Source organism: Cylas formicarius, unplaced genomic scaffold (assembly GCF_029955315.1).
Source record: "Cylas formicarius isolate icCylForm1 unplaced genomic scaffold, icCylForm1.1 PGA_scaffold_4__25_contigs__length_36172078, whole genome shotgun sequence".
In the NCBI taxonomy this organism is placed as follows: Eukaryota; Metazoa; Arthropoda; class Insecta; order Coleoptera; family Brentidae; genus Cylas; species Cylas formicarius.
Genome location: NW_026844334.1, coordinates 24,604,007 through 24,621,364, shown reverse-complemented (window position 1 = coordinate 24,621,364; position 17,358 = coordinate 24,604,007). Strand labels below are relative to the sequence as shown.

Here is a 17,358-nt window from a genome sequence, read left to right as displayed (position 1 = left end):
AATAAAAAATTCTTTTGAATTAATCAACAAAATTAAAGATATCAAAATCCCTTCTAACGCAACACTATTGTCTTTTGATGTACAAAACTTATCTCCCAGTATTCCACCAATGGATGTGATAAATTTAGTAGATTTTACCATAACTCGGAAACAGGTTAACCCATTGGTGAAACAAGATTTATTAGATTGCTTAATAGTATCTTTAGACCAAAATTATTTTGAATTTAATGGACAGATTTATATCTCTAAAGAAGGTTTGATTATGGGAAACCCACTTAGTCCTTTGTTAGCCGAGATTTTTATGGATAATTTGGAAAATATCATACTAGAACATCCTTTAAGTAAAAGGTTTTTATGGTGGTATAGATATGTGGACGATGTCTTTGCTTGCTTTGTTGGAACGGACAGACAATTGAATTCTTTTTTAAATTACATTAACTCAATACATAATCGTATAAAATTCACTATCGAGATTGAACAGGATAACTCTATTAATTTTTTAGACTTAACTATTACGAAAGTGCAAAACAAATTAGATTTTTCAATATATCATACACCTTCACACACGGAAACAGTCATACATAACAGGTCAAATCACCCTTATACACACAAAATGGCTGCATTTAACTCTTTTATACACAGACTTCTTAATATGCCACTCTCAACAGGAGATTACAACAAAGAACTTAATATCATTAAACAAATAGCACTGAACAACGGCTACAATCCGTCCATTATAGATAAGATTATAAATAAAAAACAAATACAGACAACAGTAAACTCTATTTATCCGAAACCAAATACAGAACACGAACAATTTAAAACAATTACATACATAGGAGACCCTAGTGAAAAAGTTTCAAAACATTTATCAAAATGTGGTTTAAAAATAACTTTCAGAACTAACAACACAATAGGAAAATATTTAAAAAACAATAAATCGAAATGTCCAAAATCCCAAATATCAGGTGTCTACAGGTTGAAATGTGGATCTTGTCCTAAAATTTATATTGGACAAACAGGTAGATCCTTCAAGAAACGCATTAACGAACATATAAGAGCGTTTAAAAACAATAGTCTAGATTCTAATTATGCTACACACTTAAACACAGAAAAACACATTTTTGACGACAATTTAGATATATTACACACAGCCACAAAAAGTAGAAAATTAAATTTATTGGAAGCCATGGAGATTAACAAAATGAGACATTCAAATGTATAGCTGGTAATTTTATATGCCAAATTTCTTGCAAAACGTGTACTCCTTATAATATCACCACTTATCAAAGGAAACCAACCACACAGAACTATATTTACTAGCTGTTTCAAATAAAAGGAGAAACAAAATAACCAAATAAAAGTTGGGATGTTAATAATATTCTTTTTAGTTTAACTAATTGTTTCGGTAAGCATTTTTCCAAGTATGTATAGGTATAATAAAACTCTGAATACAAGGAAATGTTTATTTTATTTTTGGTAAAACAAATGTGTTTATCTTCTTTAAAACTTCGACAATATCAACATTAAGATCAAAAAATTCTGGCATTAACACTTGAACAACATCGCCTGGATATGACAAACTTCCTTCAGTAGCACAATATAAGGTTTTGATTGATTTAAACATGCTTTTCACAAAAGACAAATCACTATTAGGAATATAAAACACAGTCACCCCGGCTGCAAAATGAACTTCTTCAAATCCAGTTGCTAATATACACCACAAACTTGCCATAAACTGTGTATGGAAAGGAACATTGAGAAAAATAATGTTTTTTTTGGAGGATAATGCACTATTGACAGCTGAAAAAATTTTTCTTTGTGTTTGATAACAGATGTTTACATCATATTTTTTTATATTTATAACCACATTATGTTGTTGTAAATAACTTTGACATAAGTTGTGCAGACACTGATCTTCAGTGCTATGCCCCCTGGAGTATTTGTAAAGGTTTTCCAAAAATTCGAAAGATGCAAATTTCGAAAACTGAACTTTTTGAATTTGCCTGCCATGTTTAAGTTCCACAAAATTATTGAGCAATTCCTTATTAAATGTAACTACTCCTTTATTTAAATAAGACATACTCTCACACTCATCAATTTTTCTTTTCTTTTCATATACATTCAGATAAGATACTAAATTTTTATGGCCTGGTATTGTTTTTAATTTAAATCTTTTGATGTAATACTTGGCAACACCATGTCTTAGTTTCTGTAACACTGTTCTTTCAAATACATCAGGATTATGAAAGTAATAAATGTTATCTTTAATTGTCATTGCTTGTCTATCAATAAAGAAATATGAACAGCACCTAAGCAATTGCAAACGAAAGCAATGTGGAATTTCTCCTATGGAAAACATTGATGTGGTCTTATTAAATTCACCTTTCTGTAATTGTTGCAGTAAACAGTTCCATAGAGGAGTAACCAATTCAAAGCCAAGGTATTCATAGCATATAACATATAACTCAGAATTTCCACTTTTTGAAGTGCAAGGTTTGAATACAAATACTTTTGCAAATATGCAATTCAACAAATATAAGAGACAAATAGTAGAATCTTCAAATATGGTGAATATCTTCAGTACAAATGAACCACCTAAAAATTACCACTGGTATATCAATATAGCTAAATGAAATTATACCTTTTTTCAAAATTGCCAATGCAGTTATAGTTTCACTAAACTGCAGAAATTCTACTAATCTCTCTTGTTCCCCAGGATTTGACATACAGTCTATACTCCCATCTGCAGTAACAAGTGATACCTGCAACATATGTTGCATAAATTGTGTCTTTAAAATATGAACTTAGAAACATACTTTTTCCTCTTCATTGATACGAGATGTGAAATCTTCATAGTTGCAAAACTGTTGAATATCCCCTGATAAATCCAATCCAAAATACCAGTTCTTGCGAGTGAATCGAATGAGTCTATCATCAGGTATCATTTCAGATATTAAATTACCTTCATAATATGGATTTAAAGAATTCGCTATCCATTCCCACTAAAATAATTACTTAGATCATAAAAAGAGGGACCAACTTAATTCCCACCTGGATGTCTGGATAATGTAAGACCAAATAATGATTCAAAGCAGAAATAAATGCCCCAGGAGCTTCACATAAATGAACTGTTCGGAATATTTCATTATCATTTTCCTTGACAATGCCAAAAGTATTCAGAATTTCATAAAATTTGCACCAAGCCTGTAAAAAATTACCAGTAGCGAATAAACGTGGCTGAAGGTATATCACCTGCGTCAAAAGCTCTGGATTAATTTTCTTCCTGATATAGTTCAGAACATATCCAGATATATCTCGAGTACGGGTATAGTATGACCACTGCACTAAATCAACTGAACCTAACTTGCCCTTTATTTCATTTAACTCGTTTTTCATTACTTCAAATTCGGGCATTTTAAACCTTGCGTTAGAGAAACACTGTCTGGGTAAAACCCACATTGCCGTTTTTTGGAATTCATATAATTTATTAAAATATTGAGGGTATTTATCACGGAATTCGAAATTAATATTCATTCCCAGATATTAATAACATTAAATACAAAAGGGTTTTTTGACTTACTAACCGTAATACATTCAAAATGTTTATTTTAGAAGTTAGGGTTAGGTTGAAATCTCTTTAATCACTTTTTCATGAAACAATTCGCCCAACTTACAACCAAGTTATAACTTATAAACAAATTTTTAACAATTACAACACCTAAGGCACCCGTTGGGAATCGTACCTACAACCTCCGACACGTTCGAGTGGGCAGGTTAACGCCTTACCAATTACCAATTACCAATTCAACCCATCTCCGGTCTCTAGCATAGATATTCATTTCTATCGTCAATGTTCCACAGTAGTCGGTAATGAGCAAATGCCCTTAGTTGAAATGCCTACATTAAGAAAAAGCGAAGAAGAAGAAGTGAAAATTTTTAGATAAAAAGGAAGAGAAGAAGGTTATGTTTGAACTTGGTCTTTTGATATATAACGTTATATGCAGTACTTCTATATAAAAATTTATTAGTGTGTTCTTAATTATGGGTGGCAAGCATAAAATTGCCAATCGAACAAAAAATAACGCACGGGTTGGTATCTTGCTGAATTAAAAAATTTTAAATTTGGGTATCTTAAGTTTACCTATTCTATTTGTTTAGCCTTCCAGTAGTGGACGTAGTGCAGAACTTCTAAATTCGAATTTGCCTCAATTTGGGGTATTTTCTGGTATCAAAGATGCAGCTAATTTTTCTAGTTTTACCCATATTGTAAATTCGGAAGACCTGGATTTGTCTTTGGACAGCAGTTTTCAACTAGTGTTTAAGAAGATCTCTAAGAAGGATTCTACTACAAAATCCAAGGTTTGATGGACAAACTTTTAAGCCTATGAAATACATCAATCTGTCTTTTTAGGGACTGCAAGAATTTTCAGAATTAATTCAAAAAGCAGAACCAGATGCTGTGAAAACAATTTTACCCACTTGGGCTAGATTTTATAATATCCTTTCCACGGATTCCGATAATCGAGTTAGGGAAGAAGCACACAATGTCCTCCATCAAATAGTACTTAAAGTAAAACGTAACATTGCACCATTCTTGAAGCAGCTGATGGCCCCTTGGTTTACATCGCAGTATGATACTTACCCACCAGCAGCAAGTGCAGCTTCTTTGGCATTTCAGGATGCTTTCCCTCCTAATAAAGTCCAAGATGCTGTTGTGTTTTGCCAACAAGAGATTTTAACATATATGCATGATAATTTATTAGTTCAAAATGCTGAAACACTTTCAGGTAGAAATGCTTCTGCAGAAGAAGCTAATGCTAAACACCTCAGGGTAGTAATATCCTGCTTGCAAGGATATTGTTTATATATTGAAAAAGTTTCTCCTGAACATATAAAAAATGTTCTAGATATTAATTTGAAAATTTTATCAAACAACAAATTTTGGAAATTATCCAAATTTGATGCTTCAGCTGTCAGATCAGCTTGGTTTAAACTTATAGCCACAATTTGTCAAAAGGCCTTGTTTCTGCTGCAAGGAAAAGAAGGTCAACTACTAACAATTGTACTTAACAACTTGGAAGAAGGTGAACCTACAGTTCTACCAAATGTTTGGGAATGTTTTCTTTTGACAATATCAGTAATACCAGTAAGCATTCATAAATAAATTTTGTTATACATTAAGCGGGTTACGTTTATAAACTTTCAGGAATGGTGGTTGTATGTTAAAGTTGAGAAACTATTCTTACCAAAATTAATGAAACTGCTAAAAAGTGCAGGTCATGGCAATGCCGCTGTCATCTACCCGAATTTGCTGCCAGTTCTGTCTTACTTGCCATCTTCAGTTCTGAAAGACCCTTTCCACTTTTACGATACTTTCTTTGGGAATTTTGCAGTGGGGTGAGTATATCAAATCACATTTATTACACGTACATATTTTGATTTGATTCCATTTATTTAAGCCTTAAATTAAAAAATGTATTGAGCAGTAAATCCGAGGCATCTGCTGTAGCAACTGCTTTTACCGAATGCCTTTGGTATGTTGTAGTCAAAAACTCGTCATCCATTGATTTATGCAAGCTTTTGATAAAAAAACACCTGTTGGCCCTAGTTGAATGGTGTCTCACTGATGATAGTTCTTGCCATAAACCAGTTTTTAAGCAGGTTGCATCTTTCATTCAGTACCTTAGTACAAATGCTGCATTGCAAGATTTGGTGACATATTTTTTCAATAATTTTCAGGAAATAATGACACAAAGTTTGCACAAAAATATAGAAGACACAGCTTCTATTGCGAAAGTAGCTGAGAAACAGCTTGAATTCATACACTTTTTGAAGTTCAATCGCAAAATTGCAAGACCTAACAAGGTGAAATTTGCACTCACAGATAGCCAAAACTTCTCTTTCGAGCAACACAAGGAGATGGTTGTTGATGATAGCAAAATATATTTAGATGGCCTTAATAGAGTTGCAATCAATTTGTGTAAAGAATATGTCAAGCTTATCCAAGAAAACACGGTTCAAGAAATCATAGAGCAGCTACATTCTCTTCTGGCTGAATTTAACATAAAAGATTTCTTGGAAAAATTGTCTCAAAATACGATAGATGGTAATGAAGTGGTTCCATTGATTAACTTATATAATAATGTTTTCAAAAATTGGCTATATAATGATAGGCTGTGTTGCAAGAGCGTTATACGATTAATATTCTTATTGATTACTTATCTCCAAGATGAAGACAAAGAAGTCATATTAAATGATTTGGTCCATGTGAGATTGAGTGTTCTATGTAATATAGCAAATTTTTAACTATCAATTTTAGATTAAAATCCCATCTTGTCTGCAGTGGTCTGTCACTGAGGCATTTGGACATCCATATGTGGAAGATGCATTGATTATAAAGTGGTTACACACAAAAGACATTGGCAATTTCTTTTTGTCCATTGCAGAAAAAATAATTGACAGCGAGTGTTCACCGGAACTCAATGCTCTTTTTAAATTGGCTTTAACTGAAAATAAAAATGGGGGTATGTTTTTGTTCTATAGATTGTGGAAATTCAAAAGTTTTTGTTACTACCCAAAAGAGTTTTTTTTTAAATAATAGATTAATGTGTTGTTTTTAGAGATCCTTATCAATGAAGTTGCTATTTCTGATATAATTAAGAAATTATCAAGGGCATTAAAAAATAAGGTCCAGAACTTAACTTCCTTAGATACTTGTTTGAGTTTGGCATGTTATCTGACAGCTGTCATCTACACCAATAAATTGCCCTTAAAATATGGAGATGAACTGCTTTTATGCTTGTTTGAACATTCTTGCAAACATCCAAATGAAAATGATTATGTGTCATCAGATACATTATGGGAAGTTAATTCAGCATGGAAAGATACAGTGACATCTCTGTTCAATGTTTTAAATAGTGATGAAGTGAATGAATTAACTTTAAAATTTTCTAGCATTGTAGAATGTGAATTCTCGGTGCAAATTCATAATGAGTCTCAAATTGAGCATTTAGCTAGTATGGTTACTGGATTTTTGAGAGCAGCATATAAAAGTGTTCCACTAAGACTATCAAATTTGATGAATTTGTTCTTTAACAAGAACTTCGCTTCTCTAGAATTGGTTACGGAATTATGTAAAATTGGGGAGTATGTTTCTGGGACCTACAGTACCAGCAAATCACTTTTGACACCTGATTATACTGAGCTTAAAACACTGCAGTATTTTGTTTGGAGGTACATAAAGTTAAGTACTCTTAGTAGCAGTATTGAAGATAATGATGAAAATGACTATTCTGATAATGAGGATGAGACTCCCCAAAAATTCATTAGTCAAGTTATAGTTCTCAATGCCACAGATAATATCGCAGAAGAATTTATTAAAGGATTATATGACTGTAAATTGGTGGAGTCATTCCTTAGAAATTATAAAAATGTAAATTTTATGTAGGTATCACTAATTTAGGTAAATCTTTAAAAAAATATTTTACAGGCAAAATATTACTTTGAACTTCAAGAATGGCATCTACTTTTTGAAGTCAAACTCCAGGACATATGGAAATTGTTGTGTACTCAATCTATCAAGAACATTACAAAAGTTTCTGAAGAACATTGCCAAAAGTTGGGTTGGTTTTGGTGTCAAGTATTATACTCAATATACACAACATATACTAATGATACTAATCTAATAGAAATATATAACCAACTGGTTACAAATAGAAAAGAAGAAAATGATTCTGTTGCAATACATATTGCCCAGACTTTTGCAAGTGATTTGAATTGCAATAATTTGCCTGATAGCCTCAAGCAAAATATTGTAGTAATACGAAATTTCATTAATTCTGAGGAGATCAACAGTATGATACCCTATCTGTTTATTGAAATGAAACAATTTCAAAATGAAAAATTTGCCCAGCTAATGCAAGAGTAAGTATGGCAGTTATTAATTTAAAATAGTATTTAGTGATTATGTTTCCTGATGGATATCTGCATATTAATTTTGGTGTTGCTTTTGTTATTTTGAAAATACAAGAACACTGATTGTTGTCTTAAAAAATCAAAAATTTCTGTACAGAGGACTCAAATCGTCATTTAGATAGAATGCAAAAAAATGTGTTTCTATATTTTTATCTTCAGAATTGTTAATACCTAAAGGTATCATTAATATGTAAGTATTTATTTTAGCCAAACTATTTAAGGTCGGTTTCTGTTATAACCTTAAAAATAATTCGTATTCGTTTTTTTTTGTTTGATACCTGTGTGGTTCACCAGGATTGTTTTGTGTTATTTCCTGTTATATTAAAGTAATTAAGTAATTGTTAAAATGTTGGCTGTTTCCAGTGGGTGTATAAGTCATATGAAACTGGTGTTTAGATAGTTGTAAATTTGATTTAATTATTCAACACCTCTTAAAAACAAAACAACCAATGCGGCACTACCGCAAACGCTCCTATCTACAGAGTGTTAACGTTTCAAGATTTATTTTGTTTTTTTAGCAAATCAAGTTTTTGAATTGATACTGAATTTTGAAACATCTTTATCATATTTCTATTGTAATTGAATTTATATTATGAAAGGAGAGTCATTTTTTTTTTTAATTTTATCAGATATTTTTTCAATGTTTCAGAATATTAGTTTCCAACGGAAATTTGGAGTACCTTATCAGTGTAATTAAAATAAGTTCTAATTTAATGAAATATAAAAGTGAATTGCTTAGTAGAACATATTGGGACTTTATTGTGGTATCTTTAGTTTCATGGACTTCTTACTGCCTGAGAATGAGGTCAGAATTCAAGAATTATGGGGTTTGTATAAGTGCCAATTAGAAAAAAATGTTTTAACTGACTTGAGACAGAAATAATATTTTTTTTTTAGTATCAAACTTTGTTGGTGGCGGTTGCAGATTTGTATGTCAACACTAGGAACCAAGTTTTACAATTCCAAGATAAAGGGCAGAATGATTATGTAGATGAGTGGAAAGACATTTTAGAGGAGAATATTCACAACGATATAGCGCAAATATGGCTTTACATTGCAGGTGCTACAAGATTCACTTTTTTTTTATACCTCTAGTCAATTTGTGCTTTTAGATTGCAGTGCAAACCAGGAAAATAAAATGATCTGCTTACCACTTTTGCAAAACTTTGGTGTTATAACTGAATGTATAAATTATCAATATATATTCAAAGTTAATGACAATTTTCCAAAATGGACAAAATTTTTGAAAAAGGCATGTGGTTTACTGACTGACTCATCGCCTGTTCTGCAATTCTGGGGTTACAAAATGCTGGTAGCTCTAGTGCCGGGACTAATTAAGGTTGATTCCGAATCAGTTAATTCCAACAAACCACACAAAAAGGGCCTTATATTCAATCAATTCAAGGAAATGTTAACAGAACTTCAAGAAGTTGTTAATAATATGTTCACTGATTTCCGGTGAGATTTTTTGTTTGAACGAATTCTATTCATTCCAAAATATATAATTCCTTTATAGATTGGGTGAAGATGTTTGTACCGTAAAATTATCAACAGATGCGTTTACATATACACTCGCTTACTTACTTGTATGGGATATTTTGTTAATACTTTACAAGGGCGCGTCATCTGAACTAAGATATCAATATGCTGACTGGCTAAAGCAAGTATATGTTAATATATTTAGCTATTTAAAGACATTATCATTGAAGGAATGAAGATTTGCTAAAGAACTTCCTTTCGAATTTGTTGAGACTGATGCCTGCTGGAGTTTTGCATTGCACAGAGACCAAATTAAAAGCTTCCCTGGATTATTTTCGTAATAACCCTCTAGACCGCTGTTGCTATAGAAATGCATTTCACAGTGAACTAATAGAACAATTCGTTTGCTATCTGTACAAAGGGTCATTAACACATTTACCCGCCTTAGTAAGACAATGGTGGACTGATTTGGAACCCCGATTAACCCAGGTAGTGGATAAAATTACGTCAGTTTATGTATCACCATCTTTGTGTACTGATGAGCTGAATGATGTCTTACACCATCAAAATCTCTATAAAAATATGGCGGTAAGCAAAATAACTTTTATTAATTTAGTATTAATACATTTTCATTTTAGATCAAGGTGATGCCTAGTATAAGGGAAATATTAGCAGTGTATACAGTTGATGAGGCTAAAATGGAGCTTACAATAACACTGCCTGCGAATTATCCGTTAGGAAGCCCAAATGTTGAGTGCAATAAACAAATCCTGGGCACCACTCACAAACAGTGGCTGCTTCAATTTAAGAAGTGCGTTTTGCATCAGAATGGGCGAGTTGCAGATGGACTGTCGCTGTGGAATAATAATCTAGACAAAAAATTTGATGGGGTAGAAGAATGTTATATTTGCTTTGGTGTGTTGCATGCAGGCACTTATCAGTTACCTCGTTTGTCATGCCAGACTTGCAAAAAGAAGTTTCATTCAGCCTGTCTAGTAAGTTTAGTACAAGTTTTTCCATTTGAAAAACACTCACACCAATATTATCCAATTCGCACTTACCTTTTCATATTTCATTTTTTAAGTTGAGGTTGGAGGACTAAGTCAATATTTTTATTGCCAATACTGTATACCAATAAGTTTTGTTTAACAAATCATTGTAAGAACGCCGTGATTGAAGTAGTACTTGATTTTTTCCAACATATCACAAGCTACAACTTAGAAAGGGCTTTTAATTATGGTTAATATGAATACAACGAAAATAAAGTAAATATTTGAGCTTTTTAAATACCATGTTAAACTTTTTGTATGTTAAACAGTTTTAAAAAAAATGTAATTCCAAGAAAATAGGAAAAAAAGTTTTGCAACTGTGAAACACTTGCAGGAGGGTAATGCATTTTTTCATTTTCAGTACAAATGGTTCAGCACAAGTAACAAGAGCAGTTGTCCAGTGTGCAGAAATTTATTTTAAATATATACAAAATCTTATGTAAATTAAATGGTTTGTATAAATTGGTAACAAATTTTAAAAGATTCAAGTGTAATATTAATAGATATTTCGAGTACATGAAAATGAAATTTATGATGTTTCAGTCAAAGAATTTGGCAAATGAACATGTATATATACACATCTGATATTGTAATATATTTTTATTGCTTACATTTATGAACTACATTTTTTTAAATAGGACAAGCAGTATTTCTTTTAACCAAAGTTATTTAACTAATAATTTCAATTTAGTATGAAGTAAAATGCAAAATTTTTGTACTTATTTTTGCTGAAAATAATAAAACATATAGAGACAGTCATAGTCTCTTAAACAGATATGTTTGATTAACATGTTAGATGTCAATTAATAACAGTGTATAAATAATATAAAATTCTTTCAAGAAATAGAAACAAAAGTATCAAAAGTCAAAAAATCTTAACTTCTACAATTATCACCTATGGTGAGTTCATAAACACAACATTAAGAGTTAGCAATTTACTAATGGGCTTAAACTGTTTCCTAACTGTCAAACGTTTTTATGAATTAATTATAGGAACTGTTAACCCTTAATTGCTATTTTTTACAAACCCATCATTAATTGCAAACATTTTTAGCGAAACTTAAGATAATTCACCAATAGGAGCATTTTCTAACCACAACATGTGCAAAAATTGGTAAAGGTCGTCACTAACTGCAACTTTATAAGGAGTTGGATTTAAGTTCCTTTTAATATCCGGACGCAAAATCTGTAATGATGCCGCTACCTGTTCTCGAAGCACTTGAAGATTTTCTCCCAAATTGCATATTACTCCATTATTAAAACATAACTCTAACAACTTCTCAACTTTGGATGGTATGACAAATGCACGCTTTGATTCTTGAAATGGATGGCGGCATAAAACTTTTTCTCCAACTACTGGGGCTGGTTCAGTTGATCTTTGCAGCAAGTCAATTAATGCATATCCTGCTTCTCCATATAATCTATAGGCATCTTTTCTTCCTGGAATTGTTACTTTCTGTACATCATGACTTAATTTAATACGTGGCTCTTCATTTAACTCAACCATTTTATATACACAGCCTAGAGCTGGTTGTTTTTGACATGTTACCAGATGAGTTCCTATACCAAAAGAGTTAATAGAGTGACCTTGATCATTTAAACTAAGAATAGTTTCTTCGTTTATATCATTTGAGGCCATTATATTAAGATCTTTAAAATAAGAAATGTTAAAGTGTTCACCCACATTTCGAAAATAATCTCTTGCCACATTGGATAGATAGGCCAGATCTCCACTGTCTAGCCTAATTCCTACTGCCTGATATCCCAACCTATCCAGGGCTAAAGCAGTAGCACAAAAATTAATTAGTCCACTTTTTATTACATCATATGTATCTACTAAAGCAAGAAAGTTGTCTGGAAAAGCATTAGCAAAAGATACAAATGCAGAAAGTTCTCCATCACTCACTTCTGACAAAAGGACATTAAATAATGGGATCAATTGTTTCCTCATGTAAACAGCAAGTTTCAATAAACTTTGAGGTGTACCTCCATTTTTGGGTGCCAAATCTGAGAATTTTAGTTCACCTAAAGTGCTAAAAGAGGTAACATAAGCATGTGCATGAGTGCCTTTAACTGGGATATTAAACAGTTTTCCTGCCAAGACATTGCTTGTACCATCAAAACCTCCAATATAACAATATTTTGAAGCTGACAGGCCACCATCTGGACCCTGTGCTCTCCTAAGGCCAAACTCAAAAAGATTAAGTTTTCCAGCGGCCATTCTATATCTCGCAGCATTTGTTGCCATTAAGCTAGCATAGTTCACCAAAGTTAATAAAGTAGTCTCAACTAGCTGAGTAACAATTAGTGGCCCCTCAATTCTTAAAAGTGGAATTCTTGGAAAGACAACAGTACCTTCTGCAACAGCAAAAACTTTCACCTCCTTAGCAGATAAAGATCGGAGATAATCAAAAAAGTCTTCTTCAATATAATGTGGCAAAATTTGTTTTATATATTCAATATCACTTTCCGAATAACAAAACTTTTCCAAAAATTTCAGACATTCCGCTAACCCGGCAAATATTGTGAACTCCCCGTTAAATGGATTTTTTCTAAAGAATAAGTCAAACACTGCCTTTGAATCTATTTTGCCCGATTTCCAGTACGCGTAAGCCATTGTTATTTGATACAAATCTGTTAAAAGGGGCTGAACTATTCCGTTTTGATTTAGCTTTTTTAGGCAATTCTGTCCTAACATTTCAAAAATATATATAAATTTTGTTTATTTTCAAAGTTTGCTTCGCAGAAATCACACAGGTTTTACAATCGCACACCACAGAATCAAAATATTAATTACTTCTTTGCTTTTAATCTGGTGCGTAAATAATGTTAGTCTATTCGCCCGTTACCGTAATTTATCGATATTTTTGTTGTTTAATAATCAACAACAAACTTTGATTTACAATTAACAAACCCACAGAAGCATTGCACGTTACAGGTGGTACCGTTCCCTATAGAATCCGCTAAGCAGAGCCAATTGACCTTTTTTGGAATAGGTCAAGGTTCAAGGTGGAACCAGAAATTAAATATTTGTTATATTAAGTCGTCGTGTGTCGGTCCAAAATTGAAAAAATCTTGGACTGAAGTCTGCAATACACGAGTAACCAGAGTAGATTTCCCAACTTTAAAATCAAATTTCATTGGTATACCCATATATCTATTAGCTCTGCCTATGCTGATATTACAGGAACTTATGAAGCAACTATGAAAAAAAAATTACCATGGGCAAGATTTACAATTTTGTTTTTAACAAAGGACGTTGCAGCATTTAACAACCAACATGGCCGCTGAGAGATCGCCAACAAGTTTGAATACGATATTTCTATTGCAATATTTTGTCAAAATATACCTAGATCTCGTTAAATGTTGTGGGCAAACAAGTCAAGTATAAGAAAATTGGTCTTTAGAAAGGCAATGGCCCATAATTCAGTTATAGGCATAAGCGAAAAATCATTACCTTCTCTACTTTTGATCGAAGTAGGGCGACTATACTATCTAATAACTATAGGGGTATACCGATACCGCCCTTCACTCTCACGAATAGTCCGATTTAATTAAAACCGTGGGTGAAGAAAACAGCGTAGGCGTGTACTTTGGTAGTGAATCACCAATAGATTAAAAAAAAATCGGTAACCGATTAGCGTTAATCCGAAACAACCAATCATTGTTCTTACCAGAAAATTTTCACTTTTAACTACAACTGATAATTCTTGTATCTATGATCCTATGGGCTAAAAATATAAACTGCAGGATTAAGGACGGTGACAGTCCAAATGGGATAGAAAAAACTTTACTGTCATACCCGCGTAGACTAGCCGAATGATATCAGCATCTGTAACCATTGAAAATAATAATTAAAGAAGAAGTGACATAACCTTAATACCAAATATTCGTATTTTTTTGGTATTGTTCGCCGCTGGCCGCACGTCAGCAGACGGATAGTGTGTGGTGATGAAATTATTGTAAAATGGCACACCACAAAAAAGCAAACAAGCACACCGAAGATGTTTTCAATGATAACGCTGAATTTAACCAAAAATTGGAAAATTTAAGGGAACAGGTGGAATCATCACAAATTGGTGATGAAAAAGAAAAAAAAATTACTCATAGAGAAAAGAAAAAGTTAAAAAAGCAGCAAGAATATGAAAAACAGATGGAAACTCTTTTGAAAAAGGGAGGGCAAGGTCATTCTGAGTTGGACAGTAATTTCACCGTTTCTCAAGCACAGAAATCGGCAGGACAGCTAGTCGCCTTAGAAAATGCTGTTGATATCAAAATAGAAAATTTCAGTATTTCAGCAAAGGGAAATGAGCTGTTTGTAAATGCTAATTTACTCATTGCAAATGGAAGGCATTATGGTTTGGTTGGGCCAAATGGGTAAGTGATGAAGATTGATAAATTGTAGTAAGATAACTTAAATAATTCTAGTCATGGAAAGACAACTCTGCTACGCCATATTGCTCAGAGAGCCTTTAATATACCTCCAAACATAGATATATTATACTGTGAGCAAGAGGTTGTTGCAGATGATATGAGTGCTGTTCAAACTGTATTAAAAGCTGATATTAAAAGATCAGTTTTGTTGAAAGAGCAAGCAAAACTAGAGGAAAGTTTCAATTCTGGAGATTTAGACGTTCAAGAGCGTTTGAATGAAGTTTATGCAGAACTGAAAGCTATTGGTGCAGATTCAGCTGAACCTAGAGCCAGAAGAATATTAGCTGGTCTTGGATTCACCAGAGAAATGCAGGTAACATTTGGATTTGGATGGATTATTGAAAAATAAGTGAAAGAATCATGGAATATTTTAGGACAGGGCCACGAAGAATTTTTCTGGTGGTTGGAGAATGAGGGTGTCTCTTGCTAGAGCACTTTATATGGAACCAACCCTTTTACTGCTTGATGAACCAACAAATCACTTAGATCTAAATGCTGTTATATGGCTTGACAAGTAAAGAGACAATAAGAGGTATCTCATGTGGGAATTTAATACTTCTTTTTATTCTTTCTAGTTATCTGCAAGGCTGGAAGAAAACATTGCTTATAGTATCCCATGATCAGTCATTTTTGGATAATGTTTGCAATGAAATAATACATTTAGATAACCAAAAGTTGTATTACTACAAAGGCAACTATTCAATGTTTAAAAAAATGCATGTCCAAAAGAAAAAGGAGATACTAAAAGAATATGAAAAACAGGAGAAGCGACTGAAGGAAATGAAGTCTTCAGGTTCGTCTAAAAAGCAAGCTGTATGTAAGTATGTTTAAGTTAAAGAATTATATTTTGCAAGGGTTTACTTTAGGAAAAGAAACAAAAGGAAGCTTTAACTAGGAAACAAGAAAAAAACAGAAGTAAACTTCAAAAGCAAGATGATTCTCAACCTGTGGAACTTCTCCAGAGACCAAAAGATTACCTAGTGAAATTTCGATTTCCAGAGCCACCACCATTACAACCTCCAGTTCTTGGGCTTCACAGTATGTGTCCTGTTTTTTATCTTGTCTTTTTTTATAATATAATGTCCTTCATCTTGATTTTTAGATGTTGTTTTTGGATATCCCGATCAAAGACCCCTATTTGTCAATGTCGATTTTGGCATAGACATGACTAGTAGAGTCGCCATTGTAGGTCCCAATGGTGTAGGCAAATCAACATTCTTAAAATTGCTTGTGGGTGAGTTAACCCCTCAACAGGGTGAAACTAGGATGAATCATAGATTGGTATTTTGATTATATAACAATACTAGGCATTTATTTTTATATGAATATCATTGTAGAGGATTGGTAGATTTGACCAACATTCTGGTGAACATTTGACTGCAGAGGAGACACCGGCGGAATATTTGATGAGATTATTTGATTTGCCATATGAGAAAGCTAGGAAACAATTGGGTACTTTTGGTTTAGCCGGTCATGCACACACTATTAGGATGAAAGACTTGTCTGGAGGTCAGAAGGCTCGGGTAGCACTGGCTGAGTTATGTTTAAATGCTCCAGATGTATTGATTTTGGTAAAAGTTGTTTTAGGGACGAAGTATTATTTATGTTGATAATATTAATTATTTTAGGATGAACCTACAAATAATTTAGATATCGAATCAATTGATGCTCTGGCAGAAGCTATAAACGAGTATACTGGAGGAGTTATCATAGTGTCTCATGATGAACGCCTCATAAGGTATATTGTGTTTGGTTTGTGTTGGTCAATTACCAGGATCTTTTTTACAGAGAAACTGGCTGTGCCTTATATGTAATTGAAGATCAGACTATAAATGAACTAGATGGCGATTTTGATGATTATAGAAAGGAACTTTTGGAGAGCTTGGGGGAAGTAATTAACAGCCCTAGCATAGCAGCTAATGCTGCTGTGAGTCAATGAACTTATTTTGGTATATTTTATGCATACTCTTGCAAAATAAAAAAAAAGGTATAATTATGAAAGTTTTTTTTATGTATGAAAATACATGTATGTTAATCTAAGTAAATTTTTATTGCATAGTGTAGAGTACTACCAAATGATAGTCAAGTCCTACCCACCTAGGTACTACATATGATATTTTCCTAGAGAAGGAAATTATTTTCTGCGCATGACTGTATGTTTTATCCACAAATTGTCTTTCTAAACAGTGACTTCCACGAACTTAATTCGTTTTCTCTGAACATTTACGTGTTCTAGTCACTCAAATTTATTCACGATTTGTCATATAGGTTGTTGAATGCCGCAATGTCATTGGTTAAAAGCGAGATTTTGAATTGCGCATAGGCAGGGCCTGTGTGTCTCTTAGCTATATGGTCAGATCACATAGATGTAAGATAATATAGAGAAGGCAATTTCTTTCCGTATATACCCATAAATTTC

At 32.7% G+C, this 17,358-nt stretch overlaps 3 protein-coding genes across 3 annotated transcripts; 1 reads left to right on the top strand and 2 right to left on the bottom strand.

The window, feature by feature from the left end:
- Positions 1–884: 884 nt before the first annotated feature.
- On the bottom strand, positions 885–3,740 carry LOC132700627 (cap-specific mRNA (nucleoside-2'-O-)-methyltransferase 2). Its single transcript, XM_060668068.1, has 5 exons — positions 3,256–3,740; positions 3,055–3,207; positions 2,820–3,005; positions 2,645–2,765; positions 885–2,598 (listed from the first exon to the last, which is right to left on the bottom strand). Exons 1-5 carry the CDS (start codon positions 3,535–3,537, stop codon positions 1,466–1,468), a joined length of 1,875 nt encoding a protein of 624 aa, XP_060524051.1. The 5' UTR covers positions 3,538–3,740; the 3' UTR covers positions 885–1,465.
- A 216-nt stretch (positions 3,741–3,956) lies between these two features.
- On the top strand, positions 3,957–17,014 carry LOC132701421 (E3 ubiquitin-protein ligase listerin-like). The gene is made up of 24 exons (XM_060669300.1): positions 3,957–4,092; positions 4,162–4,362; positions 4,415–5,149; positions 5,210–5,400; positions 5,463–6,270; positions 6,323–6,527; positions 6,624–7,435; positions 7,493–7,926; positions 8,627–8,804; positions 8,875–9,037; positions 9,090–9,435; positions 9,494–9,637; positions 9,687–10,044; positions 10,095–10,451; positions 10,867–10,923; positions 14,473–14,882; positions 14,934–15,252; positions 15,314–15,453; positions 15,515–15,752; positions 15,806–15,977; positions 16,042–16,220; positions 16,277–16,510; positions 16,568–16,677; positions 16,728–17,014. The coding sequence occupies exons 1-24, from the start codon at positions 4,045–4,047 to the stop codon at positions 16,876–16,878; spliced, it is 6,990 nt and encodes a 2,329-aa protein (XP_060525283.1). The 5' UTR covers positions 3,957–4,044; the 3' UTR covers positions 16,879–17,014.
- On the bottom strand, positions 10,932–13,362 carry LOC132700460 (nicotinate phosphoribosyltransferase-like). The gene has a single exon (XM_060667791.1). It carries the CDS (start codon positions 13,201–13,203, stop codon positions 11,566–11,568), a length of 1,638 nt encoding a protein of 545 aa, XP_060523774.1. The 5' UTR covers positions 13,204–13,362; the 3' UTR covers positions 10,932–11,565.
- Positions 17,015–17,358: the final 344 nt, after the last annotated feature.